The sequence below is a fragment of the Falco rusticolus genome, chromosome 8, assembly GCF_015220075.1.
Source record: "Falco rusticolus isolate bFalRus1 chromosome 8, bFalRus1.pri, whole genome shotgun sequence".
NCBI classification, from domain to species: domain Eukaryota; kingdom Metazoa; phylum Chordata; class Aves; order Falconiformes; family Falconidae; genus Falco; species Falco rusticolus.
Window position 1 is genome coordinate 43,457,197 of NC_051194.1, and position 26,587 is coordinate 43,483,783.

At 37.7% G+C, this 26,587-nt stretch overlaps 1 protein-coding gene across 1 annotated transcript in view; it reads right to left on the reverse strand.

Moving 5' to 3' along the window:
• Positions 1–457: 457 nt before the first annotated feature.
• STK39 (serine/threonine kinase 39) overlaps positions 458–26,587 on the reverse strand; it is a 101,726-nt gene continuing 75,596 nt past the window's right edge. The window contains exons 14-17 of the mRNA XM_037398729.1: positions 23,033–23,085; positions 21,079–21,147; positions 6,042–6,106; positions 458–1,934 (exon numbers count right to left, since the gene is read on the reverse strand). Coding sequence (XP_037254626.1) covers positions 1,860–1,934; positions 6,042–6,106; positions 21,079–21,147; positions 23,033–23,085 — 262 coding nt within the window. The 3' untranslated portion in view covers positions 458–1,859. The remainder of the gene's footprint in view (positions 1,935–6,041; positions 6,107–21,078; positions 21,148–23,032; positions 23,086–26,587) is intronic.

The window sequence follows — 26,587 nt, forward strand, 5'->3', positions numbered from 1 at the left end:
CAAACCCTCCCCCAGGGCGGGGCTTCCTGCACTGACGGGCCAAGGGCACCCATCACCCCAGGAGGGCAACCGCCCCAATGAGCCTCAGCTGGGGCTGTGAGCCACACACCTGGCCTGGGGGCAGCAAGTGTCAGCCCCCACCCTGCCCCCGGCTCCACTCACCCTCTGCCCCAATACAAAACAGCGTCCCACAGGCGCACGGGTCCTGCCCCAAACAACCGAATGATTTCTTGAAGCACAAACACCTCGGGAGTCTTAAAAGTGGTTTCTTGCAATGCACTGGAAAGCAGGTAGTCAAGAGCAACCCTTTCCCATGGGCAAGCAGACGGTGTTATCTCCCCTTCTCCTCCCCCAGGTGATGCTCGTAAACTAAGTAAGGGCAGCAAGCATTTGTAACATCACCCTGCTGCACAGCTGTCTAAACGCACGTAGAGCACGGAAATTGAAAATACAGATCTGTGTGTGCAATACACTTTTATTTTTTTAAACTTTGCAGTCATCTCGGAGTAATCATCATGTAAACAGTAGGATGGATTACATTGAGTCGTACGCAAATGGCTCAAGAACACCTCAACAATTATGACAAGGCATTATAAATAACTTCTCTTAATAATATATATTTGTCTTTTTCAGTACATTAAAGAGCTGCCGCTTATCTAGAATTAGCTAGGAAGTAGTTTAAATTATAACCTCCAAGAAACACATCTCCAAACTTGAAAGTCTCTCTAAGGTTCGCTAGCTCCATAACATCTATGTCACAGGTTAAGCATACGACTACTTGGGTCAGAAGTGTTTTCTTCGTAACAGATTTTTACTTTATCATTGCACAAAGCCCTATTACTTTCACTCCACTTTGGTATTTTGCAGAACTTCAAGTAAAGCTTCAGTTCCGTTCTTCAACTTCTTATCACCTGTATGAAACCAGTTTCTGCTATTAAGGATAAGTTGGATCGGAGATGGACACAGTAAGCTGTCTACCGTAATAACAACAGTTCAAAGTAGTTCTAGCTCAGAGTCCCCAGTAAAGCATAGTCAAAATACTCTAACAACTTTTCTACTGTATATCTGCTCCTTGCTCAGATAACTACATATATTTATATATACAGTACCATAGGTATGGTACTTCTAGAAAATGGAGATTACTTAAGCAGCCTCAGGCACATTCTTAAAACATTAATGTCTGCAAGGCACCTCCCACGCCCTTGACAATCAGTTTGTGGACTGGTTTTTAGACACACAACCAACAAAAGCTTGCTAATGCCTAATTAAAGAATTTCCCAAAACCCCTAGAAGTTACCAAATACTTCAAAGATATACCTGAAACTTATTTAAATAATGGGAGATTAACTGCAAATAGCACATAATCAAGTCAAATCATTTTCTTATTACTAGGATGTGTAATGCATAAATATATGAAAAATAAAATTCACAGTCAGTTTTAAAGCTAGAATTCAAGTTTGGCTAATAATTCTTAACTTTTATATTTATGTTAATTTCTAAATAGAACAGAACAGAGGCAGATATTATCAACCACAAGTACAGGTAAAATAGTATCACTCAAAGTTTATGGAAGAAGTAAGCTTGATAGAAAATTCCTTTTGTAACCAATAAATACAGTCACCTGAGTGCATTTCCACAGGCTTTTCACTTAGGGGGAATCCAAATCAACTGCTAAGAGACATTTAGTAGCATTTTGAATGTTAGCAGCAGCAGCGGTGTAGCTGTGGGCTTTGCTTGTTCTGACTTTGTGAATTGCTAGAGAATGAAGCAGAACTCAGTGTGTGGTGCATTAATTTTTCTTTGCATCTAAGCTGGCGTCTTCGCGATCTCGCAATGCGGCTTGGGGTCAGGGACAGACATCAGCTGACACTTAACTGAGCAAACCCAATCAGTTTCACTTCATCGGGAATCTCAGTGCCATCACAGCCAGAGGCCTGCAAGTACAAACAGAAATGTTCAGTGTATCACACTACAAAGGAGGATTTGACAGCCATGCTATAAATTTTCCCCATATTGCCTAGTCAGCAAACAGATTACTTGAAGGAAAGCTTTCAGACTGCTTGGTGTATCCTCTGTTACTGTCAGCCAACTGCATCCTTAGTTTTAGCACACTGTTTTAATTGATATTAAAAATTATGAAAAAACACTGGGAAATGAACACTTCAAAACCCAAATTCTTTAACCCAAACTTTCCAGACTGGAGCCAAATGTGCTTTTTCTTGTAAGCATGCTGTTCTCACTCCTGAGGAGGAAATCAACTACATGTATAGAATCTACCTTTTAACATTGTGCTGTAGACACCATATGTCTCATGAGTTCAGCTATCAAGTCTGTTTGGAATACCAACCCACTGAATTTTTAAACAAAAGAAGATTGAAGCAGCCTACAAAGAGTAAACACTAATATTTGAAAAAGGACAGCTCCTTTCTGACAGTACTTTCTGACTAGTACTTGAAATTGTATAGTTGAGATCCTTCATTAAAGCCTGTCACAACAGAAACTGGCACAACTAATTAGTTCATTTTTCACATATAACAGTAAGAATATAAAACCATCTTGCTCAGGACCGAACTGTTACTTCAGGTCTGCATTAAAAAAATGTATTTAAAAATCTAAATGTGTAATTTTTTTTTTTCTGTAGGACAGAAGAGAATACATTTTAAATACAGGGGGGTTTATGCTTTCTTCACCTGTGTTAGGTAAGTCAAAATAATAATACAATTGGATGAATAGTTTGTAATGGTAAATTACTTATGACAGATACCTTCATACTCTTGGCATATCCCCCCCAAAAAGTCAGAACAATTGGTTCACCCTACAAAGAGGCTCTTGATCCTTTTAAACATTAGTAGCAGTTGAATCCTTTATTAGAACTGGTTTGTGCATACACAATACAAAGTAAAGAGCCCTCAGACTGTGCACACAAGGTACAGAGTGACACCGTCCATTGAGTTTTCATGACCAAAAATAAGCTCACTCTATACTTGTGGAAGCATTACATCAGGCTACTCCTTCCAATTCGCTTTGATCAGGCACAGGGAACAGAAGTTCTCTCTTCAGAGAGTATTTCACAGGTCTTATTCCACTGAAGCAGCAAGTTCAAGTTCTGAGATCATCACTTTTGGTTACTATTAAGATACCACCACGTTTTTTGGATTGGGAATTTACTAAATAAATAGGAGTTTGCATTTTGCACTTAAAATACCATGACGAAAGGAGCTAATGCTATTAACATCATTCTACACTAGCTAGCTCTCAGTCTCCTCAAAGCCATGTTAAATAACGTATCGAGGTACGTACAGATTTTTAAATGCCTTCCTTATCGATAAGTGTTGTCTAATATTTAATGCACCTGGAAACTACTAGCTTATATTTTGTGCTCTAGCATAAGTGCAACTACTATACACAAATGGCAACATAAAAGCTCTTAGTATTTGCAATTCACTGTCTATTGACTGAATACATTCTTTCATTAATGTTTTTTTCTTCCCTTTTTCACATGAAAAATCCTTACATAAAATGCAAATTATGCTGCACAATAATTTTGTGTTTCCTTGAGTGTTGCCAAGATTACTCGTGTATTAAAGCAGCCTCCTTCCCAAAGTGCGGACAGCTGGATCCTGCAGGCAAGTCATCATTCTGTGTTAGCCAAGACAACTAAGGGAGATTCAATACTATAGATGTTCTGTAGAATGCCATCATTGTTAAGATCAAACGTGCACTGTTAAAAAAATATGCAAAAGGGAGATCCAACCTGAAAGACAGATTCATCCAGGCACCTCACTTCAATAACTTTACCATTCTAGCAACCATTAAAGACAAAAATGGTTAAGACTTAAGTTGTTCTTTTTTCCCCAAAGATGAAAATGCTTGCTGTTTGAATAGAAATATTACATACCAGCAAAATACCAGCTAAAGCAATCTGCAAGCAGTGAGAAACTAACCAGATTCTTTGTCCACAAATTGTAGAAACTTATGCAGGAGCACTCTCCAATTGAATTCGTTGAATGGATATAGGATTAGCTACATTTAGATTTTGAATGCCCATGAAATATTTACCCACAAAATGTGTATTAATCAAGTTGTATACAAGTGCTCTCAAATTCATGGAGACCTTGCTAAGAGAAACAAAGAAGCAGTAGGGCATATAAACAAATGACAGTTCTAGGCAACAATTCATTTAGCAACTCCACTACACACTGTAGAAACAGGCAGATACAGAATATATGTTAAATTAATCCAATGATAACAATAAATTAGGATACTTCTTGTGGTTTTGTTCTTTTCCCAGGAAGTAAGGAACTACTGCAGGAAACCTAGGTTAAAAATATCAGGAAGAAACTTACATTAAAAATTCACTTCAGGAATTGCTACCTAGCCAATGGAACTTACCTTGAGAAGGGACAAAAGACACTGATTTTGGATTGTCTATTAATTCCTATTATAGTAAGGAGTAGGATTATAACAGCATTCCCTCACTGGAATCTGAGATACTGTGTGATGGTGCCTGCACCCCAGCAATAAATCCAACTGAATCACAGAAATACCCCAACCTAAATTTTCAAATGGATTTGTTTTCAATGTATATAAAACACTAGACGCATACTATGGGATATTACATTTTGGAATCTCAAACCTCTATTTTAGGTGTGAGCACTAGGAACCCAGACTTTTCTACAGAGCCTGTGGAGCACCTACATATCTAAATGCTCTTGGTGAGATGCCATTGACTACACAATAAAGCGAAGTCAGATGTTTATAGACAGCAAGAACACAGACCAGCTGCAAAAAGAGAATCATCAGCCATTAAGCTATATTTAGACAGTAAGTGCCACAAAACACAAAACAATTTGGGTTACATGTCTTTATTCCCCCACTCCAACCCCTTCTCAAAAGAAACGTGTAAGTTCTGGTGATTTTACTGGACTGTAGGGGAAAAATGAGTCCAAATGATTTGGTCAGTTAAAACTACTCAAATCTATATTTAAAAAAAATGACATGGGAAGAACAATCCCGAATTAATAAATTCTCATCAACTAGGCCACTTACTCTCTAAAAATGGCTCTCTACAGCCCAGCTGAAGCAGCTGCCTTTATAAACAAAGCTGTGATTCTGAAGGCCTGCTTATCTAGCAGACATTCAGTCTAGTCTTTCATACGCAGCTGAGTCACTCTTAGCAAGAGATGCTGAAAACTAATTGGTAAGAGTTTTGTATTTACATAGCTAATCATTCAATAGCTTTAGGTATGCAAATTTTTCAACTTACTTTTAGCAAGAAATAAAAACAAATGCAGAACATAAATTCTGAAATTTTTGCAATGTAAATTTATTCACATTAAATCATGAGAGCATCAAAATTGACCAAGATTAGGACCCATAGTCCAGGGCGCAAAATACAGCACAGAAAAGAGTCCCAGACCCAAAACTAGGGTCTGATGTATATACAAAAGACAGAAAGAGGTGAGGAAGGATAAAGAGCAACGAAATACAGTGGGAACAAGATCAGCCTGCAGGTGTGGATGGTCAATTCAAAGAAGGCTGAAGGGAAGAACCAAGGAGAAGGAAGCAGTGGAGAGGGTGACCTGCACGCAAGAAAAATGGTGGCAGGTGTTGCAAAAACTGGGATTGGAATAAAACATCCAACAGAGGACACTTCAGCCAGGACAGAGCTAAGGGACTGGGACTGGAGGGGAGCTAACCTAACAGCTACAGCTTTCCCCGCTTTACTTATTTCTACAATTCTTCCCAGGGGTTTTCTCCCTGTAGTTTCTCACCTAAACCTCAGACTTCCTCAAAACTCATGTGAATGAGCCTCTTTCCCCCTGCACAGTTTGGGAGCTATATGACTGTATACATCCCCAATGTCATGTCAAAATAGGGTTTAGGGGTTTTTTTCTCTCACACATGGCAACTTCAATCATCTTACTGTCGACACATTTATTCAACAAAATAGCTGCAAATGAGATAAAATCCAGACTCTGTGTGAATACTGTGATAATTAATTTGTTTCTTCCTTCATGCTTTTATTTGCTTTTACTTACCAACTTAAAAGTCAAAGTTTTCAAGGCCTTTGGATCATCTACTATCTTCTGTAAGTTAGCAGCAACTGTAAAATAAAATATGAAAAAAATACAATTTATAGAATTCAACATGACATCAAGCCTCATGTTGAATCTTCTACTGAATTCTACACACATACATATCTGTAAATTACCACTTGAAACAATCACACTCTAGCTGTCATTTGAAAGTCAGAGGGCAGTTGGGCTGCCATAAATCCTGCCTTCTTTCCTTTGAGGTCACTGATACTTTGTGACTATGTGAACAGACTAGCGGGAAAAATCTGCCTGAAAACCAAATTGCAGGGGGAAAAAAACAAAAAAACAACCAAAAAACACCCTAATTTTTAGTTTAGTATATTCCATAAAAAATTAAAAATCACACAACTGCAAGTGCAAGGAAAATGGGAGAATCGTGCAGCCAAGGATAAGCTGATGGCTGTCATGATTTATACCATGTTTCTACTATAGCCAGGGCCACCATCAGCATAAGTTTCTAGAAGGCTGTCCCCTCTTAACTTCTGTTTCTCCTGGCTTTATACGTGTGCTTCTGTCCCTTTTGAGGGCTGGCATGAGTACCCACACAGACACTTGGTGATCTGTAACCACTCACTACCAAAAGAAACGCAAGCAAAGAGTGATACACAAGGAGCTGATCTTCAAACTACTTTGAATAACTATGACCGAGATTTGTCATGCAACAGCAGTAAACAGTTTAACTTGATCTACAGAGCCCAAGTGTCCAGGGAAGGAAGCTGTATGCCATGACAGAAGTAGCAGGAAGCAATAACTTATTCCTTAAACAGAGGAGGAGGAGGTAGAAAAATAATAAGCCCATTTTCTATCAAAACATCTAAGTCACACTTTTAATTAGTCTATTTTTTTTACAATATTGCTACCATTAATCTTGACAAAAAATCTGGCTGCTTTCAGCTTGGTACTTTTACTAAACTTGCTCCCCAGCTCTGCAGAGTCATAGATCTGAGCTAACTTGGACCGAATGGCTGAGAGCCTTAGTGCCAGACTGATTTATGAGCACAAGATGTCATCAACAGGACATCAGCATGAGATAAAGACGCCACATTTGGCAGAGCTGTTTAGGCAAGATTTTAAAAAGGAAATAAACAGATACTGAGTAGCAGACATTTCTTAGTCCACTGAGCAGGTAAGTACATAAAGCAAAGAAACAAGAAAACATATGTTTTCCATAAATAATACCTTCCACAGACTTCATATGGTGGAAGATATAGAGCCAACATTTGCATGTTGAATGTCCTACTGCTACAAACTCAGGTTCCTGCTTCCTCCATCTTCTAACATCACAATGGTAAAATTTTTACTCCTACTGTGCCTGATCATATATGGTTCACTGCGTAGTAACAGAAATTGGCCTCACAGGGGAAAGTACAGTATTTGGCAAGGGAATTTAAAGTCATAAACAATTAGGCCAATCTAAGACTGTTAAATAGAAATACAATTTTTGGGGGTCTCATTTTCTTTATACCACTACAATAGCACCAAGGATTGCTTATATACTTGTAACAAATTTGACCGGGCACGAAAGAGTGTTTGAAAGTAAAAACAAGCCTTAAAAGCAAGCACGAGGTAGATTTTGTAGAGAACACTTTTCAGCAAAAAATAAAGTTAACCTTCACAGTTAAATGAACTCAACTACAGGCACTACAACATAAAGTCTTTCTGTTTTTAAAGCTTCATTATTAATAATCTTCTTTATTCATCACAAACAATTTTTATTTTAATTACACAATTCAGTTCCACAATCAGTAAGTCAATTTTATTGCAATACCTCCTACCTGATAAAATACATGCAAATAGGGATAATGATTTTCATTACAATTAATACTTAGAACCTCATATGCATGCAAAACAGAGTGTTCAGCCTCAAAGCTCCTGAAGCCAAGATAAAATACCTTCAATTTATTATGCCTTAAAAATCTATAAAACAGTATCATGCACTCAAGAGCAGCTCTGGCTTATCCAAATCCCCGTAAAACATGTCTTAAAGAAAAATAAAAAAGAAAGAACAAATTCTCCAGCTAGCATTAGCTGTCTTCACTGGAACCAAGACAGCGCTACAAAACCAGATAGAACCTGGGTCCTAAATCCAAAGATTTCTAACTTCACCTATTATAAAATGTTACAAAAAGATCAGCTTCAAATGCATTCTCATCTCCAGGAGGGGCAGCCTTTTATTTAATGTTGAGCAGTTTTAAACAACTAAGGCAAGTCAGCATGCTGCTTGGCTATTTCGCCTGAATACAAAAATTTCCAGTTGCCCTTAGGCAAAGTTACTGGCAAAGCTGTTATTGTTGCAGTTGCAAACAGCAGCCCATTATCAGCAAGTGTTGTAATAAAGATAACACAGTGGAAGGCAGCACTGAGGAATTCACAAGTAATATCAAAATCTAACCTTCCTGCTGACTCTTTACCAGGAAGGAAATTACAAATTTCAAAGCAAAAATAGCAAAAGATAAACTAGCAATATATGTAAATAGTTAATTCTAATTACTTTCTTTGTTGTTAATTAAGCACCATAACAGAAAGGAGTAATATTTTAGATGGATATCATTCTTCAAGAAAACTGCTTTTCAAAGAACATTGCTCATTAAAAGGCTACAGGGACACAATTTGTTCACTTGTCTCTACTTTTAATATGAACACAAGCCAAAAACTTTTACAGATAAAATGCTAGAGAAACATCTGAAGCAAGCGTTTGAAATATGCTTTATTTTTGCTTCTCTGATGGGCCATAATTAGAGTGGGACATGTTTAATCAAACAGAAGATTAAGAGAATTTAAGGGAGTAATGCCAGATGTTTTCAGGCTATGCTTGAAAATGAGAAAGCAGACCTGCAAAGAGTCCATACTACAAGTTTACATTAAAAAATAGTCTCACCTGCAGTTTTCTAGAGAGAGATCTTTTCAATTTCAATTATACTTGTTCAGCATTTTCCAAGTAAAACTAATATTTCATCTGTGACTTTTCGCACTCTGTGTTTTGTATTTTCTGGTCTATACAGAATAGCAATAAAAATGGTTTTGCCAAAATCATGTCATTAAGCCCATTCAATGAAGCCACCGTGAATGCAAATCCCCCAAAGGCCTGCTTCTTCTGCAACATCTGAAAGCATATGTTAATTAACATCAACTAAGAATCAAATCAAGGTGTGCGTAATTACCTAGAAAAACAATACAGTCCTGTTGGTATCTTTTTCAGTTTTCTAACTCCTTCCTTTTGTTTTGCTAGGTCTTGTCCCCATTTAGAGTGCAAGGCCAACAATTGGAGGCAACTGCCCAATTTTGAATACCTATGTCTGCATTTCAGGCATCTACTTAAAATATGGTTCATTCATGAGACAGTCATGCTTTTCACCTTAGTGGAAGCCAAAGGTTCTAGGATCTTGATAAATACATAGCACTGGGCATGTCTCTCTGTAACTTGAAGATCTAGGCTCAACTGGTAACGAAAATCTTTTGGGGCCAAATTCCACTTTTAAGTGGAACTGCTATTAGGCTTTACTAACAAACATCTCTCCCAGCCACTAAGTTGAGGCTTTTTTCATCAAGGAAGATTACTTAGGCTGAGATTCACTAACCCTCCTTTGTTCACACACAAGGTTTTAATTTGGCTTAGTTTTTAAAAAAAGAGCCTAAAGTTTCTAAATGCAGATCACAGAATGGCCAGGGTTGGAAAGGACCTCTGGAGATTGTCTAGTCCAACCGCCTGCTCAAGCAGGTTCACCTACAGCAGGTTGCACAGAGTCATGTCCAGGCGGGTTTGCAATACCTCCAGAGCAGGAGGCTCGACAGCCTCTCTGGGCAGCCTGTGCCAGTGCTCTGTCACACTCAGAGTAAAAAAAGTGCTTCCTCATATTTGGGTGGAACTTCTGTGTTGCAGTTTGTGCCCATTGCCCCTTGTCCTGTCACTGGGTAGCACAGAAAAGAGCCTGGTCCCATCCTTAAGATATTTATAGACATTGGTAAGATCCCCTCTCAGTCTTCTCCAGGCTAAAAAGGCCCAGCTCCCTCAGCCTTTCCTCATCAGGGAGATGCTCCAGTCCCCTCATCATCTTCACTCATCACCCTCAGCTGGACCCTCTCCAGTAGTTCCCTGTCTCTCTTGAACTGGGGAGCCCAGAACTGTGCACAGCGCTCCAAATGCAGCCTCACCAGGCCAAACTAGAGTGACAGGGTCACCTCCTCCACCTGCTGGCCACGCTCCTCCTAATGCACCCCAGGATCCCACTGGCCTCCTTGGCCACAGGGCACACTGCTGGCTCATGGGCAACTTGCTGTCCCCAGCAGCCCCAGGTTTGTCTCCGCAGAGCTGCCTCCCAGCAGGTCAGCCCCCAGCGTGGACTGGTGCGTGGGGTTGTTCCTCCCTGGGTGCAGGACCCTACACGTGCCTTTGCTGAACATTGTTAGGTTCCTCTCTGCCCAGCTCTCTAGATGAACCCAATCACATGTGCAAACACTAAGGAGGAAAATAACCATCCCACTTTCACCACCTCTCCCTCCCTCACACTCCTGACAATTCTTCTATTACAAGTCAGTGAACAAGTCAATTTAATACACTAATGCTCTACCATAAATGAAAAAGAGTTTTACATTAGGAGTTTATAGAGACATAGGAATCGTTCTCTCTGCTGATACTTAAATTACTTGGAAAAGTGGAGAGCATTGTTAAAGATTTGTCTCTGGATTCTACTTTACACCTTATCTCTAAGTTAAGTATACTACTGTTCCTAGTGACAAAGCCATTTTTCTTTGAAGTACTCTGAGTCATGCCTTGGATGTTGTACTTCTGAAACTCATCACAGATTATAGTTTGCCTGCAAGCAGCACCAAGAGACAATTTCAAATTCGGCTGGGAATTCACCATTTCGACAAGGCCTGGATATACTAGACTCAAGTTTATTCTGCAGAGCGTTTTCTCAAGATGTTATGGCCATACTCCTATAAAAGTCAGAAGAAGAAACATGAACAAGATAACTGCAGGAAAAAATTAAGTAGCGATGGAAAAACCTTTGCTGGCAGTAACCTCAAGTAAATAGAATATACTTCAAATCGTGCCTTGGAGGAAAAGCCCTCTTCAAATGTTAGCAGCGGTTAGCACAATAGGCTTTTTGTTGTTTACAATAATAAATGAGGTGTTGTTCCACTTTCTTCAGAAGGCTTCTGAAGGACATACAATCAACCTACGTACCACAAATCATTCCAGGTTCTTTTGCAGGTTGTGCTCAGTGACAAATGGTTGTGCCGCTCTGTCAAAATAAATGTCTGCACTTGCAGAGCACACAATAGGATAAAAGGTCAAACCCAGCATATAAATATACACAACACAAGCTACTAATTGCAGATGTAAAAAAAAAAAAAAAAAAAAAGAAAAAGAAAAACAAACCCCACCACGTAACTACAGTCCTCTAGCATGCATATTTATATAGAATATAGTACAAATCACTCTTTTGATACATGACAATTTTGGCCAGCCACATCAATTATAACAAGCTGAGGTAACAGAACAAAGAAGGCCATCTTCAAGATCACAAACTAAGTGAATTACCATACTTCGGGAGGTCTCAAAAAGCTGCTTTGCTCCTGTAAGTGACAGAACTCTGCCTGGCTATTTAAAATTCTTAACACAGCATGAAACCTAACCCTAATGGCTTCTGAATAGGGAAAACTTCTGTAAACGTTAAAATTAATGAGACAGTAAATAAAGCTATATGAAGTACAGTAGAACCATTTCCAGTACAATGCCAACCCAGCCAACTGAGCCCGAGCCATCTGGCATAAACACAGACACAAGCACAATCTAAAGCTTGAGATGATATTTCTGGGGTGCTCTCAAAAGAACAGTGATTCACATGCTTTTTCATTTTGAAGAGAATGGATGGGGAACCTCTGATAGTATGCACAGTAGTTCAACAGTTTGCAAAGCTATTGCATATTGTAATCATGAAATTCAGACATGAGGAAAGGGAAAACATCATTCTGGTACAAAATTACTGTCACAAAAAAACCATGAAAAAATATAAACCTCTGAGAAAATGAAAAATATTTTTATTAAGTGAAAAGTGAAGTTATTTGTATATAGTCCAAAACTCAGCCTATAAGACACCTTCAGCTGCTCCCTACTTCCTCAACAGTATTGCCATTGGGGAGGCCAGACTCAAAGCTCCACATATTTATTGGCTTTCCTGCTGGTTGTTTCAAATATTACCTCCTCCCCAACTGTAGGTAGTTATTTTGCCATTTTCATCTCATACACGGAGTTCTACATAATTAACTGCCTTGGGAGTCTGCTGATCTGAGGATTAATGCTGTATTCTGCAATACAGGTCTTAGGAAGCAGGATGCCTGAGTGACAGGGAATACTTTTCAATGGAATTACCACTCCTGAAAAATCAGCTGCTGGTAGGGCTTTCTTTCCTCCAAAGGGCCAAATTTATTATGCACACTCTTGAGGCATTTTCACATATTACAAGAGATTTCATGCAATATATACATTAATTTATATTTCATACTACACAGTGGGTTTCATGCATTTGCAAGTTCATACCAAAACCAAAACTAAGTTTTAAAACCTAGCTAGCAGTGGATTATAGTGTATTGTGCAAACAATCAAAGCAATCAACCTTTACAGCTTTTGGTAACAGTTCCTCCAGACGTCCGACTTTCTTATTATCTAATAGCTCACAAACTCTCTGCATGAGAGATTAGAAGGCTTTTCAAAGAGAAGTCAAAAAGGTCTTTTAAGTGCAGAACAATTCCATTAATTCACCCATTCAGGATGCTAGTAATAAAATTTCTTTTGTTTATGTTGCTTGAGAACAGTAGCAAGGGAAATATTAAAGCATTTTGAGATCTGTGACAGCTAACTAATGAGTGTTTATTGCTACAGGACTGCAAGGAGCTAGACATGATTCCTATAAGAAAGAATATAAAAGAAAAAAGAAATATCAACAGCAAGCCTGGCTTCTCTTCTGAGGAAGCTCCTGGACACTGATAAAGCAGAAACATTAAAAAATGTAGAAATTTATTATTTACGAAGAGGCACTCATTAGGCATTTATCAAAGGGAGATCAAGGCTCACAAATTTGTCTGAATTCTCAAAGTACATTGCTGAATTAGTAGCTATAGATGAAGACAGCTTAAACCACCTCCATTTCAACATTTGATACTTTAATATCCAACAGCTTGATTTGCAGCCTCAGAATCAGAAAATATAGCTTACAGATACAGGGTAACAGAAGGCCAAAGCTGTTCTCCCTTGAAAGGAACACTGGGAGCCTGAAAAAACGTCTCCTACAGCATCCTTATGAACCACAGTTTCACAGTGCAATTCATACGGCTCAAAGTACTTATTAAAACTACTTGAGCTCTGTGGTTCACATGGTAAACCCAGGAACATATTCTATTTCTTGTGTGTGTGAAGTACCCTGACATGAGGAAGAACTGTACCAAGTAAAACCATCCTCACCTCCCAAGGAATGGCCCAACATATAGCAGCAGTAAAGAAAGGGGGCAAGCAGTACTGCACATTATACACAGAACACTCAAAGGTGCATGCTGTGATACCCCTAGTGAGTACCAAAATCTGTACTGATTTAACTTAGGTATTAATTCATTTATTATATATAGACAAGCAAGGTTTAGGCTAGTTTGTCTTTTTTAGACATTTTAAGGTCATTAACTAGTAGTTCAGCATCAGGGTAACTTGTTCTAAAAAAGGAGTGCAAGGGGGAAGTGGGACCAAGGCTTCAACAGCTAACCAGTTATGGTATGTTATTCAAGAGTGGAACAGGCAAAGAGATGGAAGAGACATCAGGGACATACATTCCTGATTGACCCCTATAGACAAACAAAGGCCTTCAATATTTATCCTTGCTGAAACTGAAAAAAAAAAAAAGTTTATGGAATAATAGTAGACCTCAAATGTCTTCACATTAAGATACATTAACATGGGGTATTAATACCCAGGGGTCATAGATAAAAAAAACCACAAAACCAAAGACCGATAAAGTAATATATAAGATGTCATTTTTCTTTAGGTAGCTGATGGAAGAATTCCCACCCGACAGAATTAGTATGTTTTATAAAACAGAAGCGCTGTATCAAAATTGAAAATGAAATAAGTTAGTCCTCAAAATCTACTTATTTCAATTCAAACAATGCATCACTAAACTCCCAAATTCTCAATTATTTAGTATGGATATCTGATCCCAAGGTAATGCTTTACATTCTACAATTTCTGGAAAAAAACAAGACTGAAAATGCGATAACTGTTTTTATTGATTAAATTAAAATATTAATATAACTGGCAAATTGTACTTTTTCCCAGAAACTTATGAAAAAATAGAAGGTTGATATTTCAGATTGATTCCCTGCCCCACCCCGAGTGTGTGAAGAACACTTAGGCAAACCACCACACATCTAAAACAAAATGTCATAAAAATGTAAGTAGAATATATTTGGATACTTAAATGCTTATCTATTTCAGATCTTGACTCTGAATATCTAATGGATAGATTATCCAGGAAGATGAGGGAGGAGTAGATATAGATTTCACAATTTCCCTTTCATTTCAAGAAAAGCATTTTGATGACCCTGAGCATGCTAAACCTCAGTCTTGTCTCAAATGAACATTTAAAATAAAAATTTAGACCTGCTGCCCAACATTGCTAGTAGGGATATTTAAGAAGCCTGAGATATTATGGTAAACTGTGCTCATAAATTCTCTATACAAAAGAACAAGTCAGAGTACGAGGTTATAAAAATCACTTGCCAGTGACTGAATGAAGAAAGCAAGCGCTACCTTTCAGACAAAGGTTTTGACAATAGTTTGATAGTCACCCTCATATTGAAGACAGCTCTAACAAATACCTTCATCATGCTAGATTAGAGTTGAAATGTAGGTCTATGCAGAAACAAGGCAGGTCACATTCTGCTATGCATATTATTACTCGGTAATCTCCTCTCCCCATCAGAGCTTCACAGCTCCTCCTGTCCCAAGTTCTGCTATGAATTATAGATATTGTTCTGACAAAACTATTAAGAAGATGAAATAGCAGCCAGGCTACTTCAGTACCTTATATCTGAAACTTGAAACAAGGAATAATATATTTAGAAAAGACTCCCTGATGTGCAGGAGTTAGGTTCTGAAATAGACTACGCCTAGTTTGAAGAACCTCAATAAATTCTTATTTTGACACACTAACCACTTGCAGAGAAGTGAATGCCAGGGAAAAAAATAACAGCAACTAAATTACTGTTGAAAAGAGGAACATTACTTACACTGCTGTCTTTGCAATTTCTGATTCAAATTCACAGTTGAGTTTTGTGGGGTTTTTTAACTAGAAAGGAAAGACCTCAAAGACTACAATTCAGACCTATGAGGGCAGGGAACACACTCTAGGCCCAAGAGTTTATCACCTACTGTTCCAGGCAAAACCTAAACAATCCCACTAATAAACATATGGATTTATTCCTCACTTACACAGTTAAGTAGGAACTGATGGACTGCATGCTGAAAAAAAAGGAACTTGCTTTGGCAGCAACTTCCACTTTTCTTTTTTTTTTTAAAGTAGCTAAAAATTATTTTTTACTTGATTATGGCTATAAAATAAGCATCTTTACTGTGATACGTGAATATACGTGTATGTGTGGAGAATAATTTGCACACTCTGAGAATTTCTTACATCACATATTTAAAGCTCTGCCATAACCACCATCACAGCAGTGGTGTTTATTCAACTAACACAATACCGTTTTTTTCATCTTAAACCTCTAAGTTTCCTCCACACTGAAAATTCAGCAAGGTGGAAACTTGCAAGAAACCTGCCAGTTTCACACCATATACTTTCTCAAGTACACCTTTTACGTACAACACCTACAGCTAAAATAACTGTGAAGACACAATTAGGTGCAAAGCTTGGTTATCTGTGGGTGTACCTCAGGCTTCCAGAATTATGAGTCACCCTTCAATGCACTGACTCTAAATGAGCCAGATGTGTTAAAATATTTGAGTCCTTAGTTAAACCCTGGGGAACTGAGAGATATTCTCCTATCTGTAATGTATTTGCATATCTTGCTAAAGAGATATGGAGTTACCCGCACACCTTGAAACCACAAGAGTATCTACAAAATGCCTTAAAATACAGTCAGGTTTTCATTAAAACTTTGTTTGCTGTATAATACATTAAAAATTAAATGCAAAGTATTTAGTTTATTGTTTGAAATTAATTGTTAGGTTTATGGGCACACTGAGAGCTGGAACATATAAAAACATGATACACTTAACTAAAAAAATCAGTTATTTCATTCAGTTTGAACCACAAGAATAAACACACAAGAAAAAAACCCAAAACATCTAACAAATTCCCTCAAAGACTATAAAAATCAGCACACTTCAAAACATTACTAATATTAAATGGCAAGCCTATGCTGCCTTCAAATGGCAGTCCTATCCAAGTCACCTACCCAGAGCAGCTTTACTGCTCTTTGAGGACATAAACTAATGCAATAGTTTTCTACTCATGAAGCACTATCCCATTTTCTGATTACAGTAGTTAGCCAGAATTAGTTGAACAAAAAGCATCACTTCATTCAGTTTCAAACATGATTAAACTAACAAGACAGCAAAGTAAACTACATGTAAGCAAATCCAGAGCAAAACCAAGGAAAGCAAAAGGATATTCACTGTGTAACTCTGTGGCTTTTCCAGAAATTGGATTATTAGTGCCACTATGAGTTAAAATGTTGTTACAGACAGTATACCAACAAACTGGGCTTCTACTTTTTCATCTTTCTATTTTAGTATGAAAGTACCTTCAGCACCAGTAGACGTGACACTGTAAAACAGTCAGCCTTCCAACTTCAAATGCTTTAATACTGTGATTAATTGGGAACCATACATATTACTTACTGTTTAACATCCCTTGAAATAATGTTATTTTGGATTTGGTCAGATACATATTCTCTGCAGTCACGGCCAAATAACCCATCCACTGCCATGATTTTTTTTTTTTATTCTAGATGCCAATTTAAGTACTGCCTACTTACCACAGTAAGTTACCAAATAAAAAGGCTACACCCCCCTGACACACAAACACCACCACCCCCCCACCAAAAAAAATATCCAACAACCCCAAACCCAAACCCCTTAGTCAAACTATTATGGCATCTATTGTATTCACACTTTAAGAAAACATTCAAAATGTCTATGAAAAAGCTTGCTACTTTCAAAAGATGATCTCATTTCAAAATATGATCTATTGGGTTTTCAGCTGGTTCTTCTAAACACATTAGGCATTTTAGCAGGAAGCTTTTGTTTTGACTGACTAATAGCTGTTCCTCTGGTTACTAAGTGGATACCCAGGTCTGGCTCCAACACCAGACAGATACCCATTTACCAGTAGTTAATGTCTGCTGTCTTTAAAAGTGAAGGTTTATCTTCTGTGATGCTCAAGGTATTCATGGATACTTTCTGACAAACACACCTAAAATAAAGGTGCATTGATATAGTGAAGGGCAACTGCACACTTCTTGATGGCATTGGACATCAAGGCTTTTATTTAAGCAGTATTAAGGAAGGGAAGTGTTCGGGGAGGCTGTACACTGCACTTCAGTAACTAACATACCTTTAGGTTCTGAAATTTAAGCAAGGCCTCTAGAAGATTAACTATAGCCTCAGGCTTCAATGAAATTATATGCACATTTTATACACCGGTGAAGTAGGACTGCGACTGTGATTCTCAACAGAACTGACTGCTGATATGATTTGAGTTTCCTTTAAGTATCAAAAATATAATAAAACGTTACTGGGTTAATGTTTACTAGCCAATACACATATATTGCATATACACACAGATTTAATCCCAAAATGTATTGTGAAAATATTCCAGATCTTTCATATGATTTAACAAAGCTATTTCAGTACTGCATAAAAATACCTCATCAGCTAAACCCCAGTGCCTACATATAAGCTCCAAGACTTATTGCCCTGTGCAAACGTGAACTCTGGTCTTTTAAACAAAATTTTCTGCCCTGCTTCCCTTGATCTAGGGATCTCCTGTGAAACAACGCTACTGTCAAGAAGAACAGAACCCAGTCAATCGTAGCCAGAACTGAACATGCAAGGTGGGATTTCTGCTTCTCTGCAGAGCAGGTAGCTGCGCTTATTGCTTATCAGAATGGAGATCTTCCTAGGAAGCCTGTGTTTAAGTGAAGCAAATTCAGCAAGACTTCAAAAGGTGAAGCATGTTGATGCTTAGCAGCAAATTCTATAGAACTTACACGTCAGCTGGTCCCTACTAATAGCTTCAGATCACGTATGCCATGGCCATACTTTCCACAACACCTTTTGCTGACTCCTGTTCAAGTGTCCTTTCAGAAAATCGGCTGTTATGCTAACAGATGCTTGAGTTCAACATAAGCTCAGGTATTTTCACCTTTTTTCTCCCAGCCTCTACATGTTCCAATATCCATTAAAAGAAACTACAGGAACAACTTTTATGAGACTATCTCAGAACTTTGTTTTCATTTGTGTTACAGAGGCTGAATTTCTGCATGCTTCAGCTGAAAAGTGAAAGGCAATTTATCAGCTGCTTTCAATCTTGAAGCTAATGGAATCAGTTCTGGTGAAGAAGGTTAACTAAGCTCTTCTATGCTATTCCTCTCTTCCTATATAGTAAGATTTTAAACCTTTTAATTCTGAGTGAACAAGGTGGCAAAATCATTTTACACAAAAAAAAAATTAGTTTTGTAAGCAGATTTCCATTTTCAGCACCATCTGCACTCTTATATGACCTACTGCTTTAAACTAAGGGACTGAAATATTTCTTAGGACTGCACTGCTACAGTGAAATTCTGAAATTGGCAATAATCTGCTTGCATGCAAGTTGTTTTATTCCATCTCCATACAACATTTAGCCAGTTTTCCCAAAGCAAAGCGCAAACATATTCCAGCTTAAGTCCAACTTTGGTATTATTTTTTTTTTTTAATTAAAATAAAACTGCATTTAGCAGAACTTGTCTTTCGGTAAAACATGAAATCTAAAGTAGTTTTCTAGGAAGACAATGTGCAAACATACTTGAATAACTTCACAAGTGAAGCAGACACAAGTGAAAATTGTATAGCACGAAGTCACACAAGAATTTGTGCCCGTGGAATGTGAGGTAAGTTACACCATCATAGAAAAATGAACACATCATTACAATTAATGAAACTAAATTTAAAGTTGAATGCTTTCATTATATACAAGAAAATGTATTTCCTTACTTTTTTTTTTAATACCACAATAAAAAGACGAACAGGAAAGAACAGAAAGGACCATCATCATAGTGCTAAAAATGCTGCAATTCAAAGCAAGAATTAAGGAAGGAAATAAACTTCTATGATTCACTAGACAGTGTCTCTAACCAAGCCTGCTAGAGAAAACCTTACGTATTTAAATATTTGTGCTTCTTCAAGTACCAAAGTCCCATCACTGAAGCCATGAGAGATACCTACCTTCACTTGCCTTTCCCCCATCCCTCCCCCTGAAAGATGGCACTCACTGTGCCATTTCCATGGAAGTACTGGCACTTTGCAGCAGAAGGAAAAGGGAAGAGTAAGGAAAGGAAAAGAGGTCTCGCTGGGACCCTGCAGGACATGCACTGCATCATCGCCAGCCGTGACTCTGACTTCTGCGCAACACAGCGTGCCAGCTGACGGCCCAAGCAGGTGGGATAGCCACCAGATAACAATTCTTCTCTTAGCCAGGAAAAAAATATTCATATTTATTTCCTAATGAAGTAAGGTATGTTGTGGCAATGAAAATCCGATCAAAACCATCATCAGCATTAGGGTAATGACATTTTTCATACTGGAAGGTCACAAGGCAACAAACTAAGGCCAAGCTACCGCTCTCCCCTAAAACCTTATAGTAACAGTCCAGCAGAAGTGACTTTAAGAGAAGTGTGCCTGCTAGCCTGTACCATCTGTGAACCTCCCCTCAAAACTTTTTCTAGAAATTAAAATAAAAGGACAGATAAGGCTTTTATTCCTTAGATCAGCTAGAAGCAACCTGTATGCTGAACATATGAAAGCAAAAAGTATTGGCTTCTCTCTGAAATACTTTACCTACTCTACAAACACACTGAGAACGTGTTTAGCTTATCTGCCAGGCAAGCAACATGAACTCATGGATTTCTAAAACACTCTCCATATCATTGAGTTTGGTAACGATATCTGAACCAATTGATATGAACTTCTTTGATTGCAACATGAAGATTGATTTAGTAGTATTCCTCAATTCACTTCTCATACATTTAGCATCTACTAGCCTCCTCCTGATTTTGGTATGCATCTACTGGTGTTGAGCAACCAGAAGTAGAGAAGGAACTGCAGGGAAATAACCACTTCCAAATTAGCCATCTCTCCCAGGCACTGAATTTCATATAAAAACAAAACCAAAAAAACGTTACAAAATTACTGAAGCACAGGACAGAACACAGAACAGAGAAACAGAGAAGTATCTTTCCTCTCAGCAGCCAGAAAACACTTCCGATTACTTTTTTTAACCACAGAAATAATACCTCCAGGTACAATTTCCATAAATCCTTATCTCTGGCTTGCTTCTACTTCCATGAACCCAAGCAGAATACCAACTTCAGAGCTGCCAAAGCACACTTTACAAAACCCTACTGAAAAAAACATTTTATTGTTAAACAAAAAAATTAAGTTAGCACAAAAATGATCAATCATTGAATTGTAAATAATCCTGCAGGAGATCTGTATTCTATCATCCCTCTCAAACCACTGAAGAGTTCTGACTTCCAAAAGCAATCCTTGGACTGGAATCAAAATTGGCTTGTTGATGGAACTATGCATACATGAAAGCAAAATTAGGACAGAAAGGATTTTGTGAAAAGCAGCATTAGAGAAAACATTTTTCACATCCATTTAACACAAACTTGTCACAAGAGCATAATTGCAAACAAAAATGTAATTTACCTATAACTACATCATGGCCATCAACCAAGCCTGCAGAGAACAGCTCCTGAGAAACGCCATCTGCTGTGTCTGTCCAAAAGGTGAAATGAGTAAGTGTGAGAGCCCACAAAAACAACAAAAAGTATCAGTCATCCAACGCAATTTAACAAAAATATATTTTAGTTCCAAAACACCCATGGAGGCAGGCTTGAATTTAAAATTATCTTTAATTAGGAGGAAAAAGATAATTATCTTATCAGCCTCTGCACAGTAAATTGCATGAGGTGATGATTTGATTCATTGCAACCCCCCTACAGACCTTTCCTGGCCACTACTATTTAACTATGTCTTCCTGTACAGCTTACAAGGTTCAGTATCTTCACAACCAAGACAATAAATTTTGTTTTAGTGTGGTTTTCACTGTTTTCTCTATCCCATCCATTGTTCTGCATATCTAGACAGAGACATGCTATATAGGCTTTCTTGTTTGTAACCAGTGTGGCAACAGAGTTACAAAGTCATTATTTTGAGCTTTAGGCTTAAAATAGCTTTTAAGTACTGTGACCCAGGCAATTCAGAGCTTTGGATCAATTTTCCATTAATTGCTGTACCCTCGTGGGTTAATTCCTAAGTTCCTGTGACTAGTACTTGCTCCTGCATAAAGACTTTAGAAAGCTTAGAGGTAAGTAGTAGGAAATAGCAGGAACAAGCCCAAATTCCAGCTAAGTCTCAACTGTAATATGGCCTCTGCATCAAGTGTCTGCATGGAGCAAGCACGTACTTTGAGGCAGTTACACAGAGCTGCATATTTAACACTCACAAGTAAAAAAACAATTTATCTCAGCTAGCTGCAGTTTCTGGAGAGCTCTGAAGATGAGAATCACAGCTACCTTCTGTCTGCACCAGTGACTAACTACTATGAACAGTCCTGGTATGGTGTATCCTCTATTTTCTGAAAGTAAGAATTCTCAAATGGCATATGTAACTGCTTAGAAAGTATTTAACTAATTCTTTTGACAAGCAACTAAACCAAGATGCTCTGTGCCCAATTAAGTAAGAGACCTCTCATTATTGCCCATTGCAAAAATCAATGAGAAATGCAGGCAGACAACAGAGAGTATATGCATGCGCAGAACTACCGCACATGAAAGATATTATGATTTACAGGAAGAGAGACACCTCTTTCAATCTAGATTCATTTTTAGGTGGAAGTTCTTTGAAGACTATTCTAAATATAGTGAATACTGACTTCTGAGAAATATGAAATGTGTTCATAGTTCAAAGTGTTGCTATTTAACAAGGATGGTATCTTCTTACCAAACAGATCAGCCTCCTCTGCATTTTATCGCAGTACTATTGGGTTTTCTTCAAACAAACCTATCTTTATGAGTTCTTACAACTCGTAGCACTGGAAAGCCAATACAGTTCTGCAAGTATGCAGTACAGTTTAAAGTTTCAATGCCAGAATTTCTTTCTGTTGGTGATACCAAAGCCTGAGATGGAACTCAACTTTCAGTTGAAGACCGCATTTGAAAAATGGTGTGTACTTCATACTTGTTAATATAACTTCTTTTATTACAAAGGGGAAGAAACATAAATATTACCACCATCACCACATACACTTCTATGGCTACTATATTACATTTCCTACAATGTTTTCCAAATGTGAAAAGGAAATTCCAAAACTATAAATATTGCTATGCAAGACCTTATATACTGCAATAGATCATTTCAATAAGACATGAAATTGATAAAGTATACTGTGGATTAAGTCTTCTAATATATACTATATATTACACAACCCTGCCACTAGGATTTACATACATCTGCTAGTCTTGTTCAAGTGAAATTCAATATAAAGCTTTGCACAGTAGGAAACATTCCAGAGAGGTAGTTTGTATTAACCATAAGCAGTAATCAATTTCTGAAATACCCTTTGAGCAGTAAGAGAATAATTCAATTGAAGGAGCCTTACCTCTGCCTGGAGTAAACTCAAACCGTATGTCATTAAGCTCTTTCCTGGAGTTCCTGAAAAACATTCAGTGTATACATTAAAATGTAATCAAGAACAGAACAACTATTCCATTCCTACACCCAAAGAATACCTATGGCATTGACAACTCCATTTTTGTAGTGTGAATTTCCTCAACTTTAAAAAACACTGATTTCCCAAAGCTCCTAGACTGGAGAGACTCCACTGCATTGGCAGTATTTTTGGGAAAACTAAAAGCCAGACATGCTTAAGCTGAAAACCGCCTTTGGTAACCTAAAGGGTAAAATAAATATTTTGCTTTCCATCTTCAAAAGACACTCTACCATACTGACTCTACTCATTCAACATAGTCTGAACCATAAGTCTACCCCTTCTCCTCCAAGAGTAACAAAATACTCACTTGGACTTACAGCTCCCTATCTGAGATCCCATGTATACAGAGATGCTTGTTTAAAAGACAAAGTATCTAGCAAACATTGAATGCTGAAGTTTTTGACGCAGTGTTTAAAAATGTGTTTTGGAATGAGTTGTTTCTTTCACTGACCACTACTGTCCCAGCAGCAAGGTTGTCTCTACACATAACATAAACAGGAGAGCGTGAAAGCCAAAGGTTTTCTGCTTTCCCGTTTGCCATGAAGAGTGCTTTAACCAGTTTGGTGTACAACAGTCATAAGGGACTTAATACCTACATTAAAGAACTCCTTTACAGTCTCATACTGTGCTCCAAACCTCCATTCCTAGCACATTTCCAGCTTCAGATTTAGTTAATAATTTCTACCATCAATAAAACATTAGCGTCTTTGCAAAACAGACGTCCATCTCATTTTTGGAAATGGCAAGTCGACTGAGCATAAGCATAAACTTAATTGCTGTAGCACACTTTTTCCAATGAATAGCTCAATCCACTTGAAAAGCTAATAGCAACAGAATGTGTTTTGCAGTCCATTATTCTTCTTCTCAGCAAGGAAACCGTATGCAAGCTCATATTTCAGCATACTAGGCCGTGAAGTCTTGCTGTGGGAAAACTAAATCCAATAGGCAGGCATACTCAGCTGTGACTTACAGCTATTAACACTTGCTAAATACTTGTAAGAATATCAGAGTCAAAAAACAGCAAAATGCAGGAACACAAAACCCAAAATGACTGGCAACACAGACAAGAGCAAGACAGCAAACCCTGAAAAATAAGGATGCTACATGTAGTGCTTAAAATGAAAAGCACTCATTTACTGAATATACTGAATACTTCAAAGCTGAAGGAGTTTCAGGTTCCCAAAATTCTACTCTAAATAAAGAGTTATGGGAGGAGTTTAAGATCACTAATACAAAGGTGCAGATAATGCAGCTAGCCCCATACAGACTCATAAGGCTCATTTACTTCTGTTGTAGAAATCTGCTGCCATTATATAGAATATTGCACTATTTTTATTCAACAGAGAATTAGTATGAATCTCAGTTCTTTTTTTCCCACCTCCCAGAAAAACATGGATGGCTTTCTCTTAAAATTAAAAAAAAAAAAAAAATTAATCACATATGACTATCTCTGAGTTCCCTTTCAACAATCCACTTCCTTTTGCTGAAATGCATTATACACAATAAACCTGTTAAAACTGCCACTTTTCAAAAAAGGGAAGTTGGACAGAAATTTAGCATTTTTCTTAAATATGTTTTGACTGAATGTGGGATGCAGCTGAGACTTAAATACTCATTTCCTGCACATGCTTTTGAAGAAGCAAATCAAGTGAATAAAAACTCATCTCACACCTTTGCAGAAGTAAACCAGAAACTTGTTACTCTTATTAGCAGCTATACTGAACTGCTCCAGCCTGCGTATCTTTTTCCACAGAGTCAAACGCTAAAAGCAGCTGAGAAGTAATTCTGCAGATTTTGCACTCTTGCAGTTATCTATCTAGAAACTAATACATTAGGCTCTCAGATTATATCTATTCACAGACCTCCCGCAAGTAGAACATCCACCATATAAAAAGGCACTAAGTAATTACAAACTCTAATCAAAATCAGCAGCTTTCTCGCCGGCTGATACAGCTACGTGAAAGACCAGCTGCTCCTGATACAGACTCTTTCCTCAAGCAGGATGCAAACGGGGTGTATTCTGCTTTGCCTCCAAATTGCAGAATGTCCCAAATAGAAAGTTAATGAGTCAAAAGTGCATATTTAAGTGAAGGTGAAAATTCAAGGAAGGCTGATATGTATTCAGCCAACCAACCTTGCTATGAGGAATAGCTTTGAACTACTTTGAACTTAGGACGCCGCTGCTTTCATCTTAATGGTATGCTGCTACTCGGGAAAGCAAAACAAAGGAAGTTTGGCAAGATTAATTAGCTAGAAGCCTGTAAGTGCTTTTGTTTATGGTTCCATTACCTTCCAGACATTTATTGATTTCCATAAATTATTGATTCCCTTATATATTCCACTAAATAGAAGATGCACTCGAGTTCTCGCCTAAAAGCTGCCCATGCTCTTCTCCAGTCTTCAGACACTCCTCTGGTTCTAGTTAGTGTCACTGTTACTGCAAATTAGTTTGCTAGTTCCCTTGATACACTTTGGTGACAAGTGTTTGGATTTGTTGATTTATTTGTAGGCAGAATTTCCAAGCAGTGTTTCATTTGTTCCATTGGAGTTCTCTTTTTACTTAGATCCATTACAGTCACCATGTAGCAGCACACAGACTTTATTTCTGCTAAACAGAAATAGGATTTGAAGAAAGGCACTTAGTATCTTTGTGATTAATAATTTTATCTTCTTCATCATTTCTTAATGGTCTGTAGTTTCTCTAATGTGTTTGTAAAAAAGTTATTTCTATTTTAAAATGCAAACTCAGACTTTTTGGCCATCTCTTGTAATACCTCTTATTTGGTTCTTGCTCTGTGCCATTACAGAATAATATACCTCATCATGGATAAAAACAGCCCATCTAAGAAGTAGTAAATTTTAAATACTTTTGTGTATTTTAGTACACTGCAGTTTATTGATTTCCTGCAGATTACTTTTCATTATATAGTCACCTCCAACAGGAGAAATTCCACAGAACTGCTTTGAACAAGGGTGACACCAAAGCACAACATGTTAAGACATTTTAGCAGACATCTTTCTTGCAAAGAAATTTCAGAATTTAAAACTTTAGACTTTATGAAAGCATATTTTGCAGATCTTTGTTATTATTTTGTTTTCATCAGGACCACTTGATGTGCACACAAGGATTGCTAGATCTGATTTTCTAGGGAATAATGCTTCCTCTAAGAACCGGAAAAAGAACATGGGCCAACCCCATCACTTAGCCCCCCACCTATAAGCTGAGACCATCCTCTCAACAGGACGTGAAATAAAGATGCTCTGTTTTGAAGGAAATTTTTTGCTGAACAATGCTGGTATTTACAAAAAAATCAGGATTAAAAAATAAATTATGAAGATGTTTAGATTGACATAGTTCTACTGAAAAACACCTAAGATGTGAAAGAGATTTCAGGCATTTGCATTTTAAAACAAAGCCTTTCAAATAATTACCTAATGATAGTG